This window comes from Eucyclogobius newberryi, unplaced genomic scaffold, assembly GCF_026437365.1.
Source record: "Eucyclogobius newberryi isolate DKJ021-1_F unplaced genomic scaffold, fEucNew1.0.hap1 SCAF_10, whole genome shotgun sequence".
Taxonomy (NCBI): domain Eukaryota; kingdom Metazoa; phylum Chordata; class Actinopteri; order Gobiiformes; family Gobiidae; genus Eucyclogobius; species Eucyclogobius newberryi.
The window spans coordinates 20,874,313-20,890,431 of NW_027315724.1; the positions used below are offsets into that span (position 1 = coordinate 20,874,313).

Sequence of the window (16,119 nt, forward strand, 5' to 3'; positions counted from 1 at the left end):
CTAAAGTTATCCAAATTTTAAGGATAGCTTTTACGGTCTCTGTGCGACGGAGCCGCAAACGTTTCCCAGAATTCTGACTATTTGGCCTTCAGAGTGGCCTATAAACAATAGAGTTTTTCCAAATGACATGATATTTTGAACAAAATTCTAATTTGCCATCCTGATCATAAAAGTATGAGAGCCAAAGTCATATTTTGTACGGCGTAACCGTAGCGATGACAGAAACATCCCATGTTATCCTTATGGGAAAATCGTAGAATCGCTCAAATCACCACATTTTTACGCTTCACACTTTAACGAACTCCTCCTAGGGCGATTGTCCGATCAAGTTCATATTTGGAGAATATCATCTACACAAGCGGGGCATCAAAACTTATCCATATTTTGATTCTAAGTGCTACGGTCTCTGTGTGGCGGACCCGCAAATATATGTCAGAAATGGGAAAACAGCGAAATCTCTGAAATGTTCACATTTACGCTTCACACTTTAACAAACTCCTCTAAGGGCAATAGCTCGATCAAGCTCATATTTGGGGAAAATCATCTACAAAAGCTATCCATATTTTTATTCCAAGTGTCACGGTCTCTGTGTGGCGGACCCGCACATTTGACCGACACTTGTGTTGATTTGCACTGGATTGGCCATGTCCAATGTGTCGCCGTCTGTCAAGTTCTTTTTTAATTCAACACAATAAGGGCGCCATCTTTATCAAGTCGAAAGCGCAGAGTCGGAAGGCCGGCGGCCCGCGAGGGCCATTGGATGCCGCTTGCGGCTTTAATTACTGTTGTACTGTTCATGTCATTAATGTGCAGTTATAGTTTTACAATTAAAACAAAAAGGAAAGCAAAAGGAAAGACGTTGACAAAGAGACATGTTGTGGAGAGAAATGTCCAAAAAAGCCTTTGTTGGACTCTCTTTTTTGTATTTTCTCGACCAGTAGTGACACCAACGTGAGGACAGAATAACTCTACTAAAATGATACATTTGATGTGAAAAGGGCACTTTACCTTATTTTACCTCATATGTGTGAATGGTTAATAATTCAGTCGAAGTTTAAATACCCCAAAGCAGTTAATCGTTCAGTTTTTATCTTAAGCGTTAAGTGCTGCAGCCTATTAAAATTATGAATGCCTTTGACAGTACAATTTAGTTCCATATCAGAGGCTTTTACAAGCACAAAGATGGATAATGGGACTTCTTTATAAGCCACGTAAAATAAAACTGTGAACGTGAAAAAACGGTCGGAGTATCAGATCCTTTAAAATGTGTTTTCTAAGAATTGTTCTGGATATTTTTTGGACTCTTGAGGACATGAACAAGAAAGCTGTATCAACATTCAAAACACACATGCTCTGTTTGAGCGTGAAGATCAGAGGCATGGTTTTAAAGGGGGACTATGTAACTTTTCCATTTCCCTGTCTCCGTGGAGATGTTATCGCTTTGCCTGTATCGTCCAACAATGTGTATGTGTATGTGTATCCTGCATTTATTCAATCGTTTTTTGCCGTCGCCCTCCGAGGCAACTGCTGTCGTGATTTTGGCGGTTACGAAAATAAATTGAATTGAAATTACAGTTGTTTTCATTGTAAACACGTGCTGTAACTCGGATAGACATGGATTATAACTATGAGCAAACTTCCCGCAGATCTGACCGGCAACTTAGTCAAGCCGTGTCCCAAAAAATAGCCAAATATCCTCCTCAAAAGTGTCAATTACGCTCCAAACACTGTGATCGTAGACCCCCTGATTAGACCGTCTCGAGCATATCAACAATCAGACGTGACTATTTCTACCGTCGACTTCACATTGATTACTTGCACAGCCCTGACGCCACGCCCCCATTACAACTCAACACGGCGACCTTTTTGCAGAGCTTGAGCAGTTACCTCTTCGGGAATGGTCCAGAAATACTTGGCACTGAGGTCGGGCGGAGATGCGCACGTCTCCAGATCGTCCTCCCGGGTCAGCCTCCTGAGCCACAGCAGCTCGCAGTTACAGTGGAGAGGGTTTCCGCCGAAACTCAGGACCAGCGACGTGAGAGGAGAGCCCCTGGACTTGGCATAAACCGGGATTCGGAGGAACAATGGATCCGGGGGGATTTTCTTTAGCTTGTTAGACGTCATGTCAAGCCTGCGCAGGGAAAAGGATTATGAGAGAGGAGCAAGTCATCCATGGAAAACACACAACGCTGCTGCTGCTGACAATGTAATAAAGTGGATTTGGTGTTTTATCTGCAATGCTAGCTAGTAAGTTTGCGGGTACAATTATCGTGTCCGTAAATGGGTATTTTTAGAATACATTTACGAGCTTGAACAAGTTTTAATTTGGCGACTAAATTCAAATGTAGATGTATGTGATGAAGGGGGAAAAAATGCCAGTGCGTTTCAAGTTTTAGATCAAAATTAATGACTTTTGAGCCAATTTTAGTTGTATTTTCAGCCACATACATTGGAAAATTTAACACTGGTGGATCAGATTTGGCCACGTTGTATTTGACTGTATTTTCACGACAAAATTCAGGCTTCTTGAGCGTTAGTTTATGTGGAAATTACCTAGCCAGTTTGTGCAGGTTGGTGAACACCCCTTGCGGGACGTTCTCTATGAGGTTATGGTCCATGTTTAAGGTGTTGACGTTGGTGAGGCGTCCTACGGTTTCCCACGGAACCTCGATCAGATTGTTGTAGCTGAGGTCCAGGTCCTCCAGCGTGCCCAGGAAGTCGTCGAAGGCGTGCGGGGAGATGGAGTGGAGCTGGTTGTTCGCCAAGATGAGGTGACGCAGGTTGGTGAGGCCTTTGAAATGGTCATCCTGAAGAGAAATACACGCATACAACATGATGTATTAGGATTTGATGGGGTTGGTTGAAAAACGCTCTTTGTAACGTTCAAATAATGTCAAATACTGTATGCAATTTTAACTTGTGTTTTTGGTGGTGGCATGGCTCTAAATTGTGGTTGAAAATTAGAAATACAAACATTATTGTGCTTCACGTTTCCCACTAATATGTTGCTAATTTTCCATGGATTTGTTGCCAACTTCCTAAAGAATCATTTCCCCCTCAAGACATATTACCTGACAAAATATTTATTCTGTCCAATACTGACATGACATTTTGTACCGTATATTCCGTACTATAAGTCGCACCTTTTTCATAGTTTTGGCCGGGGTGCGACTCATATTTATATTTATACTTATATACTCCGGAGCGACTTATATGTGATATTATTTGTTATTTTCACACTTGCAACTGCATTTCATACTCCAGTGCGACTTATATATGTTTTTTTCTTCTCTATTATAAATTTTTGGGCTGGTGCGACTTATAGTCCAGAAACTACAGTACTTTTGTTACTATTCTCCATTTTACATGTATCAGTTAACCGAAATGGAGGGACATTATCACTTTTAACTAGACTCAATATTGGAATTTATGACTCAACGGTAGCGGCTCTTTAAGTTGCTACTCCGGCTATGTTTTTGAGCCGCAAACGAAATAGATTTAGCATAATCTGCGAGCGTTAAACCTTTTCTCTAAACCTTCACGCCGCAACACTGTTTTGTTCACCTCCACACAAGGCAGAAGAGCAGAGTGATTGCAGTGTTGCTGACCTGGCTGGTTTCTGAGCTCCTTGCTATGTCTGATGGTAAAGTCTGGTGAAGGTTTTATTTTCACCATCTTGCCAACCCCTGCTTTCTGTCTGCTCGTGGCTGTTGGGTTCCTCTAAAGCTCTACGGTCCCTAATACAACTGAACTCAAAATTTCCAAACTTTGAAACTCAGCCTAGAGTCAACACCTCTGTGTTTTCCTTGACCAATGCTAAAGGGAAGCTGCCCTCCACCGAGTTGAATTAATGTTCTTCTCAGAGCGGTAAAAGATTGTCCATTTGTCTTTATTTCAATGTGATGAATGCAGAGCGGGCCGCGTCCATCCGTCTCACCTTGATCACAGTTAATCTATTGGAGTCGAGGTGAAGGGCCCGGAGGCGGCGCAGGTCGCTGAAGGCCGAGGGCAGGATCTGACTGATGGTGTTCCGGGACAGCGTGAGGTGCAGGAGGCCGGTCATGTTGGCAAAGTCCTTCCTCCGCACGGCTGTGAGGGAGGAAACCACGACACAACAGGGTCAGTATGGGGAGGACAGGGCGGGGAAACATGGCATGGCACAGGACATGGAGTCAGCGTGAACAAACACCAGCAGTATGTCTTCTCCCCAGGGGCACGTCTAATGGCAATTCAAAGTGCTTCACACAACAGGAAAAATGCATTCAAATCACAAAGACATTACAGACCACATACATAGCATTCCAGACACTCTTTCACATATTTATTTGACACTGCCAGCATGACAGGCGTCTCCGGGATGGACACTTTTAGATTGATTCTTTCCCATATCAGCGCGCTATCTGCAAACTGCCCACATCTGTGCTGAGCGTATGTATCTTTTACGACGACTCTCTCGTATGATGTTCTAAGAGTTTCGCCGCACATTTGAAAAGCATTGTTTTTTTGAGTTTATATGGTCTGGAACGGTCGCTTCTGTTTAGTTTAAAGTTCTAAACTGTCATCAAATTGTTTATCTGACAAATTAAGGGGCCAGTATCTACAGCCCTAAACCTCAGTATTTTTTGCCATTTTCTAAAACACAAAACAAGTTTAATCCAATTGAATTATTTGTGCATGCTATTAATAATCATATTTTGTAAACATTAGTATAACTACACTTTTAATAGACTTAATAAACCAAAAACAAAGGCATAAAGTGCTTATTAAGAATGATTCAGGCGTAACTACTTAATAGTATCCCAACCCTCTCACTGTGCAGTTTCTCAGTAAGTCTTAACAAACTATTTGCTCAATGTGAATTATATCTTGTTTTTAAAGCTAATTAATGTATAAAGTGGGACCGTTTGTTTTACACCTGATGCCCTCCCAGATGCTATCACTGACTTGGGAGAATGTCGACTTATACGTCTAACCTTCTTATGGTGGATGAAGCAAATGTTTGTACAAATCCTAGTGGAGAGACAATTATTAAATTAAATGCTTTTAAGACTATGATTTCTTTTTTAAATGTCTGCCTTGAGCTGGGACTCTATTTAGAAGCTTTCAGCGTAAGTAGATTAATGATGAATGAGATTTGCTATCAAAACATCAAATACTCTGCTTCTAAGGAGAGTGCGCTATTGTTGTGAGTAGCATTTATGTCGAAAAACCTTCTATTGCACGGAAAAAGCAACAACAGCAACAGGTACACATCGTAAAATTAATATCATCAGCTAATTGTCGACAACATGCATTTGTCTGCCTTTAAATAACGAGACAAAGAATCCCAGAAGGCCGAAGGTGCGCTAATTGCTTCAAACTCCAGTTGCAGTTGATCACAATTATACACACCGTACAAGATCAGTATATTTAGCCCGCTGCCTGATTGTTCCGGTCTCAAATAAAGCACAAATGAATAATATTACGAAAGAAGAGAAGATTGCGTTCACTCGCTGAGATAAATGCGTCCTATACGAGACGCACCGTGACGAGCACTGCAGCGCACCCAACGCCCGCTCTTGATTAAGCCCTGATTAGATAATTAGACCGCAACGGACCCCGTACTCACCTGTAATGAAGTTCTCCTGCAGCCGGAGCTCCACGGTGCGTCGGTCGATGGCGCCGGGCACGAAGAGCAGGCCGGTCTTGGAGCAGAGGATGGCGAGGGACGGCGAGAGGCTCTGGCACATGCAGCGTTTGGGACACGGTTGGCCCCTGCACACTGCCGCTAGCAAGAGCACAGACAGCCACAGCCTTTCCATTCTCCTCCGCTGGGAACAAGGCAACTGGAAAGAAGGAAAAACACACGGAAGGAACGCAATGAGTGGTGAATTCAAGTGGAGAAAGCGTGAAAGGGTTCTCATATCATCAGCGGCAAAGGGGCAGCAGTGCCGGGCAGACGACCTTGGGTGACTCATTGACCTACTGAGAAAGATGACGCACTGTTGGTCCGTGTACCAAAATATTGCATGGCCACAGGGGTAAAAATAGCAGTTGACGACCCGGTTCAAATATTATCTTTTGCATGATGAAAAGGCGTTAAAATCATAAAGTCTGTTAAAATCATAAAGTCAACTATAAACGGGAAGTAAAAACGGGTGATTTGTGGTTTAACTTCAAATAAACAGAGATGTCAAGTGACAAAGTACAAAAGCGAAAGCACTGCACTTGTTTTTAAAGTATTTGTACTTTATTTAAGCATTCAATAGTGGATGTGTACATTTGAGAGCAGGTATCTGTCCTTTCAGTTCTCAAAATTATGATTAAACTGGTCAGAAAGGTTAATAGTTTAAATCTACTGTAGTTTTCGTGTGCATTACTATCTGACTTTCGATGCGTTTTATAACCCTAGTACTTTCTACTTCATTACATTTTTGAACTGAAAAGGTGGATTTATTTTTTAGCACGTTCATTGTGACCCGGTTTTGAGCAAACCACATTAGGCTTTATAAATGACATGGAATTTGATACTTTATTGGTGTGAAATGTGTGTGAATTACTTCTTATCAAGTTAAAAATTAGATACCGTATTTTTCGGACTTTAAGTCGCTTTTTTCATAGTTCTGGCCGGGGTGCGACTTATACTTACATTTATACATATATATTTATATACTTATACTCCGGAGCGACTTATATGTGATGTTATTTGTTATTTTCACACTTACAACCGCATTTCATACTCCAGTGCGACTTTAATATGTTTTTTTTTTTCTCTATTATGCATTTTTTGGCTGGTGCGACTTATACTCCGGAAAATACGGTACTAATTCTAGCAAGTATTGATACAGAAACAAATCACATAAAAAAAAGGACACAATCTGACCTTTCCTGGACAGTTTAAGAATGATCTGAGGATTTGTCAGATCTAAAATAAGACCGGATTGTAATGTAAATATTCCTTATAGTATCATAATCGAGGTTGAATTTTCAGTATTGTGACTAACACTAATCCATACATGATATTCTTTTCTTTTTTTAATATTAAAAGGTTGAAAAGTTTGTGAAATGTATCTCATCTTTACTTTATTTCCACAAAATAAAGTGAAGTAAATGTGGTGAAGAAGCCACATTGAGACAGGTGAACCAGGTCTTTAACTGAATCGTACACTAGGACTAAACCAAGAAGCTCTAGTAGGAGGACTAACACAATGAAGGTCAAAAATGTAATCAATTTGACTCTAAATTAGACAATAACTGCAGAATATGACCAGAAGAAGCTCGTGTTCCACCAATTACTTCATCCCACATTTGAACAACCGCATCGTGAACCTTAAAACCATGTAGTCGCAGCACCAAAATCCCTCCTCAAATTGAACGAAAGCAATCAAATGAGTGACTATTTCAGTTACTTTCTGTGACTCGACTCATTAAGCGAGACTGTTCCTCATTCGGTTTGTTGTGGACACACTCTGAGAACAATACAGTACCAGATACATTTCCAGCAGTGACAAAACGCCTGCAATTTCACTCAAAGGACAAAACAAACCCCTATAGATGCCGTGTATAATCTCTATTTTTTCACGCAATCTGCTATTTCAGTGTTCTCGGTGAATATAGTATAAGTGAGTTCAATAAGCAGGTGATTAAGAAACGCCGCCCGCCTCTGCTGCGCACCGAGTCGATAGTCCTGTCCTGCAAATACTATATCGCACAGAGAAAGATTACTCATTCTAGACTCCGATGCGGTAATGTTCAGGTTTTGTTGTTTTGGTAGGGTGCTTGTTATCGCCCCCGTGCAGGAAAAACCTGTTCAATCCAGTGTGTTTGGGGGCGTCCTGTCAGAAGGTACAGATCTTGAGCTGCTGTAGGTTTGGAGTAGCTGCAGCATTGTACTGTGGGTTTAGGAGAAACGCAGAGGAAAAAAACAACCGAGCCCGAAGAACATGGGAAAAAAGACCCCTCTCATTAAGGGACCTTCCTGCTGTGAGGTAAAACTGCTATACAACACATCAGACATATAGGTAAGAGGCTAAATGAATGTAACATCGGCCAAATAGAAATGCCAGAACGTTTTTACCGTATTTTTCGGACTATAAGCCAAGCCAGTCAAAAAATGCATAAGAGAGAAGAAAAAAAAATAATAAGTCGCACTGGAGTATAAGTCGCATTTTTTTTGGGAGGGGGGGGGAAATTCAAGACCAAAAACAGACATTTCATCTTGAAATGCATAATAATTTAAACTAATAACAGATGAGAGGACATGGTGAATAGGTGGAATAGGTGCACGTATGCTAACGCTAACACCTTCAGCTACATGACGCACAGACAGAACTGTGGTAAGTGTCTGGTATGTTAACGTAACATATTAACAGTTATTCAGATAACTATAGCATGAAGAACATGCTAACAAGTTTACCAAAGCATCAGTTTTACCCCAAATCAATAAATCCACTGAATTCTTCTTCCTCTGTGTCACTTCTAAACAACTCCACAAACTCCAGAGGAAGAGGAAGTGCAGATGCTTCTTCTGTGTTTCTTAGAGCCTAGAGCACCCTCTTGTGGTTGCCAGTGTGAAAATAATCAACATATAATAAAACAAATATTATCACATATAAGTCGCTTTGGAGTATAAGTCGCACCCCGGCCAAAAACATTGAAGATATGTACCAGACTATAGTGGTGCAGTGAAGTGAAGAACAATATTTATCTATCAATCCATTTATCAATATTTATCTAAGTCCAGGATTGATCGCTTTAACAAAGTGTGGAGAAACTAAGACAGATGTGTGCAATGCTTTGGTGCAGGGGTTTCCACACTGTCACAGAGGGCCCCGTATTATATATATATTCGCAGTGGAGGGCCACAGACTGGTGAGTCATTCAAATTGGTGCTTGAACAGAGCTTTGAGCAGCATGGAACATTATTGAGCTCTGTATCTAAATTCATCGTGATGTTCTTGAGTTTATGGAGGTCAAATGTAGTAAATTTGCTGTATAAAGATTGCTAATGATTGTTTGGGCCAATTTCACAGAAGAAAACCAAACTAAAACCGGTCCGCATCGGTTCCCCAGGCCATAGTTTGGACATGCCTGCTTTCGTGTAACTTTCAAGGAGGAGGATGACATCGAACACGCCTCTAAGCGAAAGTACAGGTCCGATCTGTGGAGAGGAGAGCCGGCATACAGTAAGAATGCATGTGTCTATTTTATATATTTCATAGATCGACATGCTGATCAAACGACAAATGTTTATTGATTTGGGACTTCAGAAAATTTAAATTGAGCTCTTCACCAATTCGTTTATGTGTTGACTTGTATTATTATTATTTAACACTCCGGGATTCAGAAACTTTTGAGGGATTAGAACCCTATAATTTCAGCATTTGAGGAAAAACCTGTACAAAATATGGAACATTTTTAATGTCTTTTGTTATTCCTTGGACATTTGAGTTATGTGAATGAATAAACTCTTGTTTGTAATATATTGCAGGAGTGTGAAGCGTTGGGGTTGTATACGTGTATAGAATAACTCAATGGTCCTAAAAACCTTCTATTGCCCATCATAAAAGTTTAAACACCACATTCATTTTTTTCACATTGCGTAGAAGACGTCTGATTTCCTGCTGTCGACTCATTCATTTTGACTGAACTGTAAAATAATAGCCAAATCTATCATACAAGCAGCAAGCAGTATATGCATAATACATACCATATTGATTCCAGCGGCTCAAAATACACCACATTATATATATATATATATATATATATATATATATATATATATATATATATATATATATATATATATATATATATATATATAGTGGGATGTAATACTCGTTTGTGTCTTTACCTCCAGCCTCCCCCTTCCCTGTGCATCGGGCCCCTGCTGTTGTTTACTTTTTCTCTGTAATTGGCTGGAACCTTGGGCTGTGGGGCCAATCTTTGCTCATCAATATAATGCACAAGGACTGCTGGGGCCCATTTGTTTTTCACATTGTGAGCTACTCTGCAGACCTTGGTTTTGTAAATGTCGATACAGATATAGCTATGAAGAAGGGCTTGTTTAATCTGCCGTTTTTACAACGCTAGTTTATTTCTTTGACTGTATACCTCTATTATATCCCACAATAGTCGAGAGTTTATCCTGTATTAGACGAGAATATCTAAATGTAAATATCAAAGGCTTGTGTTAAGATTACCACAAAGCGAACCCAAATAGCGCTACAAAATTGCAGTAGCGCACACAAGTCCTTCCGTAAAAGGCTCTTATTTTAACTGACAAAGGAAGTAAGGACGCTGTAATAAAAGGCTTGACGCTGGCCTATCACACAATGCACATAATGCGGTCTATTGTCGCACAGCCGCTTGCAGCTTTGATAAGGAATATACATGCGGTTGGATATGTTGCCCTGGTATACAACAAGTGGAAATGGAGTATGTCTGGCAAAGCAGGATAACCACTTTTATTGCTTCCAAAAGGATTTTACTATTCAATTGACTACAAGCTGTTGATGATACAAAAATGACACACAAAGTAGTTATTTCACGTAAAGTTGTGCACACATCGCATGGATCGGATGAAGGGTTTATCCAGAGCTGCTGCGACCACTCCGGGCGGGGAACAAAGAACCATTTAGAGAACGTTCTTGATGAGTGCTGAGGTATGAATCGTGTTTGATCAGTCGGTCAATCCACACCGGCAATGTGATACGTGCGTTCAACGGGCGTGAGCCGTGCATCGCTCGACTTAGATTGGAGTTGTAATTCATCAACGGAGCGCTTCAGGGTTTCTCAGCAGGGGAAACAAAGGAGAGAGGCAATTGGTATTCGAAAAAACTTCCGAAGCCCTTGACATGACAGTCATGTCATGTCAAGAACGTGCATTGCATCCAGGTCCTGAGACGCATTGGTGGACTGAGGAAAGTTTATTGTCGAATTGGAGGAACTGCCAAAAAGGGGCAAAATGAATGGGTTTTTAGTAAGACTTCATCTGTGAGCAAATTGTGAGCACCATAAAACAGGGTCTAGGGTTGAAATGGCGTGCATGCAGCTGTAGTCGCTGTAGCTCCAGGTGTAAATCCGGGCCGACGCTGCTTACAACCCGTTCACATAACTTCTCCCGCTTGCTCTTGGTCTCGTAGGCCCCAGAACCCATAACTCAAGAGTCACGGGCCATGGGAGCACATTCTTGAGGCCGGGCTGACAGAAAATGCTCTTTAATCTGAAAACCATTCACCATTTTGACTTAATAGTGACAAAATAATACAAATAGTAAGTCTCGTCTTATGATCAAGAAAGCCTAAAAGGTAACTGAAGATAGCCTGCAGTAAGGGATCATCTCAAAATGAGCTGAAAAAGACTAAATATTTTTCGTCTTGGGGGAGGGTTGTACCTACCTAGCTTCAATACATCGTTGTGGCAGTAATTGATTTGAAATGCTAAAAAACTCTCTCAGCAACGAGCATTAGGCCAGAAAGAGACTAAAAAATGTAGTCTTTTTCAGCTTCAACCTATTTTGAGATGATCCCTAACACACATTGTAGTGACGGGCGAGACCTCCAGAACGCGCTATACTGTCCACTGTAAAACAACACAAGGAAATGCAACAATGGACGGGCTTTTAAACATCAAACACCAGATTACACTTGTGGCTGCTGCTCTGTCATGGCGTCTCCTCCAGCAGAGACGACTTAAACATTGCACACAGCCTTCCAACATGAAATGAAGACACCCAGCATTGTCGAAACTCCAATTTCTATCATGTAACAATCTGTGAAATATAGCGAGCAGCATTTGACTAAAAATAGCTGCTGGGTAATGTGATACATGTTTTTATGTTTTTCATCGTACCACTCAGGGAAGGCTCGCTGCAGAAACAATGATTAGCTCGAACCTTTTGTTGTTGTTTTGTCGTTGTTTCAATATGGAAATTCCAGAACAAAATGTTGCTATAGCAAAAATATGCAGTTTTCTCCTTGTGGTGAAACACTTGATTGAGTTTTCAAGCGAGTTTACGGACCGAGAGAAAGAATGCATTATTAGTTTGAGTCAAAATAAGATGAATGTCCTGATTGAGCAAGGCAAAACTGCAATTCTTTACATACATTTTCTTCTTAACATTATTGCATACAATTTTCCATCAAGATAACTTACATTCTGTGGAACTATAAAGCTGCAATCTGCACAATTACTCAAAAAAACAACAACAGCAACAACATGAAAATCTTGGGTCATTGGGTGCTGCCCGGTGGCCCAGTGGTTGAGGCACAGCACACGTACGCCAGTCGTAGGTTCGGTTCCCTAATCTTGACAGTTTGCTGCATGTCCTCCCCTCTCTCTCATCCCCCATTTCCTTCCGTCCTAAAAAAACCCTGCAAGCAACAAAATCTGGAAACAAATTTTGAAAAAAAAAAAAAAAACTTGCATTGGAACTCAAAAAACACATGAAAAAAATAACATAAAGCAAATAAAATAAACTGCATGTTATCAACAATCACATTGACTAATGAAATCAATGACAAATTAATAACACAGCTTACAGTTCATTCTTTTACATTTAGTGTCCTGAAATTGTCGTACTTTATATTGTGCAACTTTCCTCAACTATTTGATCATAAAGCATCCCTTCCCCAAATCATCTTCGTATATTTAATTTGCTCATTTTATATTGTTTTTATTGCACTTTATTGTGTTTTTACCCAAATTGGTAGCTGCGGTTATACAAAATAAATGAAAAAAAATTCCGTACGACTGCAAAACGACTCTTCTGCCGTCGTCACCTCACTCGATCGCAACACCGTCGACGTGTTCCGGAACCCGTTAAATCCTCTACACTTGGGTTTCATTCATATAATTCAGTTGAGAACGACGGGGATCAGTCAACCACCGTTACTCGCCATGGTGTATAATCACCGATGGGGCTTTCGAAATCGTGGTGAAGCAGCAACAGGAAGTATGGCCTCGTCACCAGCCGTTATTTTCCATCATAGCCACTGGCATCGGATTCGAACGGGAATCTAATGCGCAGCTGACAGCTCGTAACCGGCAAGTCGAGTGCATCCTGCAGTAGAAGCTTTAGAAAAACCCAGGAACTAACTGCGCCTCGCCTCAAAACCGCAAGACGAGCAGCTGAAAATCCGCCAGTCGACCAAAGGAGTCTCCGCGGATTTGAATCATTAACAAAAGAAAGGGCTATACCGTGAAACCCAATCTCCGTTAACCAGTGAAAAAGGAAATGTTGCCCCGCTGCCTGTAATTTAAAAATGAAGCTGTCGGAAATATAGCGGGTGAAATTGTCGCACCAGAAACGACTCGCCGAACGTTACGCTCGTCGCATTGGATTTGGGCTTCGGGACACAGTTAGCAATTCGAAAATAATGGAAGGAATTGAGCTACCAAAACGAGGCGGATCTGGATTGTTGTCGGCATCTGTAAGAACTGTTTGAGCCAATGTGTTTTGAGATTGGTCTAAAAAGGATCAATGAAGTTCCTTACATAGACGTTAAATGTACGCATTGATCTCATAACCTTAAGGCACTGTACGCAGTTTTTTCTCTTTCTTCCCTGATGCTCCAACAAACTAGACAATGTTGGATTTAAAATAGCTCCATCCTTAACTTGTATCTGGCTCATACCCTTTCGTACGACTGCATCCAAACTCGAGTCAGTTTATATGAAGGTTTTACGGTTGCCAGAGTGCTACGAAGGTTTTAGCGTCATCCAAAAAACAGCAACGATCAGCGTCACGATCTGAAAACGAAGAGTTAACCGCGTACAAAACAAAGACACTACACTAAGCACTACTTCTGATACTTCTGATACTACACGATCAATACAAAGCAGACAGCGTACATGGTTTTCACAAAGTGCAGTTTGGTCAATATATTTAGTTTACAGTAAATAAGGCTGTATGTTGTGTAGTAAATAAGGCTGTATGTTGTGTAGTAAATAAGGCTGTATGTTGTGTAGTAAATAAGGCTGTATGTTGTGTAGTAAATAAGGCTGTATGTTGTGTATGTTGTGTAGTAAATAAGGCTGTATGTTGTGTATGTTGTGTAGTAAATAAGGCTGTATGTTGTGTATGTTGTATAGTAAATAAGGCTGTATGTTGTGTATGTTGTAGAGTAAATAAGGCTGTATGTTGTGTATGTTGTGTAGTAAATAAGGCTGTATGTTATGTATGTTGTGTAGTAAATAAGGCTGTATGTTGTGTATGTTGTGTAGTAAATAAGGCTGTATGTTGTGTAGTAAATAAGGCTGTATGTTGTGTATGTTGTGTAGTAAATAAGGCTGTATGTTGTGTATGTTGTGTAGTAAATAAGGCTGTATGTTGTGTATGTTGTGTAGTAAATAAGGCTGTATGTTGTGTAGTAAATAAGGCTGTATGTTGTGTAGTAAATAAGGCTGTATGTTGTGTATGTTGTGTAGTAAATAAGGCTGTATGTTGTGAATGATGGCAGCGTGGTCCCCTCACACCGAGAAGGTTCCGGGCCACTGGCGTAACCATGGGTGTGCCCGTGTGCCCCTTTGTTCTTTCGTTCCGTCTGACCTGATGCGCGGGCTTCTCGGGGCTCAATTTGAGGCAGTTTTCTCTTTTTTCGCTTGTTGTGTGACTCCGTGCTGACTTCCATCATCATCTTCCTTCTATGATCTTTGCTTTGGTACGTTTAGTGTGCCAAAGACTGTCCATCTTGAGAGAGTGAGAGAGAGAGAGTGAGAGAGAGAGGGAGTGAGAGAGAGATAGTGAGAGAGAGAGAGAGGGAGAGAGAGAGAGATAGTGAGAGAGAGAGAGAGGGAGAGAGATAGTGAGAGAGAGGGAGAGAGAGAGTGAGAGAGAGAGGGAGTGAGAGAGAGAGAGAGGGAGAGAGATAGTGAGAGAGAGGGAGAGAGAGAGGGAGAGAGAGAGGGAGAGAGATAGTGATAGAGAGGGAGAGAGAGAGGGAGAGAGAGAGGGAGAGAGATAGTGATAGAGAGAGAGAGAGAGAGAGAGGGAGAGATAGTGAGAGAGAGAGAGAGGGAGAGAGATAGTGAGAGAGAGGGAGAGAGATAGTGAGAGAGAGGGAGAGAGAGAGTGAGAGAGAGAGGGAGTGAGAGAGAGATAGAGGGAGAGAGATAGTGAGAGAGAGGGAGAGAGAGAGGGAGAGAGAGAGGGAGAGAGATAGTGATAGAGAGAGAGAGAGAGAGAGGGAGAGATAGTGAGAGAGAGAGATAGTGATAGAGAGAGAGTGAGAGAGAGAGGGAGAGATAGTGAGAGAGAGAGAGAGAGAGAGAGAGAGGGAGGGAGAGAGGGAGAGAGAGAGCGAGATAGTGATAGAGAGAGAGGGAGAGAGAGAGTGAGTGAGAGAGAGAAAGAGGGAGGGAGGGAGGGGGTGAGAGAGAGTGTGAGAGGTAGGGATTGAGTGAGAGAGAGAAAGAAAGAGCGCGAGTGTGAGTGCGAGTGGGAGGGAGAGAGAGAGCGCCCCAAGGAGAACTCAATGACAGGGGCAATTTAGAGTTCAGAGTGACTCTTTTTCTTCTTTTTTTTTTAAAAGAATCTGCCACATATAGTAGTAATACATGTTTTGTTAAAATGCATAGCCTATACACTTATGAAGCATTTTGCCCAGAATATTTAAATTGTACTAAGAGCCACATAAAAGGTCCCGGTGTCCCGTCTAAAATGTGAGGCTTTAGTGTTTAGTCTGGAGTGTGTGTGAAGTGTGTGGCTCCAGCTCACAGACAGGGGGCGCTCCAGCAGAGAGCAGGGGCGGAGCACTGGGAGGCAGCAGAGGGACGGGGCTCCAGGAACCACTGACACAGGAGTGGAAAACACAACATGTACAACACAAGTAACAAGTAAAGCCTCACCATTTCACCACCATTTCATAAAGTCTGATGTTTTTTCAATGTGTCGAAGAAACATTTCCAGTCCAAAAGTCTTCAAATTGCATCCTAAACTCCTGTTAAATGGTAAAAGTCCAAACATGTCCTTCACAGATCACATTGACCCACCTGAAGATTAAAAACGGCTCGTTGCAGTCTATTTCTCCTCAGCCAATCGATAAGAAAACAAGGCGTCTTTACAATGTGTTTATTGTACGCAGCAGACTGTTTATGGTTTGATGAAGGACTAAAGCCTCGATTAAAACCGACTCTCCT

The 16,119-nt window shown here is 41.4% G+C and overlaps 1 protein-coding gene across 2 annotated transcripts in view; it reads right to left on the bottom strand.

Annotated features, from left to right (window-relative positions):
- The window catches only part of LOC140377149 (leucine-rich repeat and fibronectin type III domain-containing protein 1-like protein), a 124,578-nt gene that overhangs the window by 82,336 nt on the left and 26,123 nt on the right, over positions 1-16,119 (bottom strand). For both annotated transcript variants that reach the window (XM_072462467.1, XM_072462475.1), the window contains exons 2-5: positions 5,609-5,825; positions 3,938-4,089; positions 2,554-2,807; positions 1,888-2,131 (exon numbers count right to left, since the gene is read on the bottom strand). In XM_072462467.1, coding sequence (XP_072318568.1) covers positions 1,888-2,131; positions 2,554-2,807; positions 3,938-4,089; positions 5,609-5,801 — 843 coding nt within the window. In that variant the 5' untranslated portion in view covers positions 5,802-5,825. The remainder of the gene's footprint in view (positions 1-1,887; positions 2,132-2,553; positions 2,808-3,937; positions 4,090-5,608; positions 5,826-16,119) is intronic.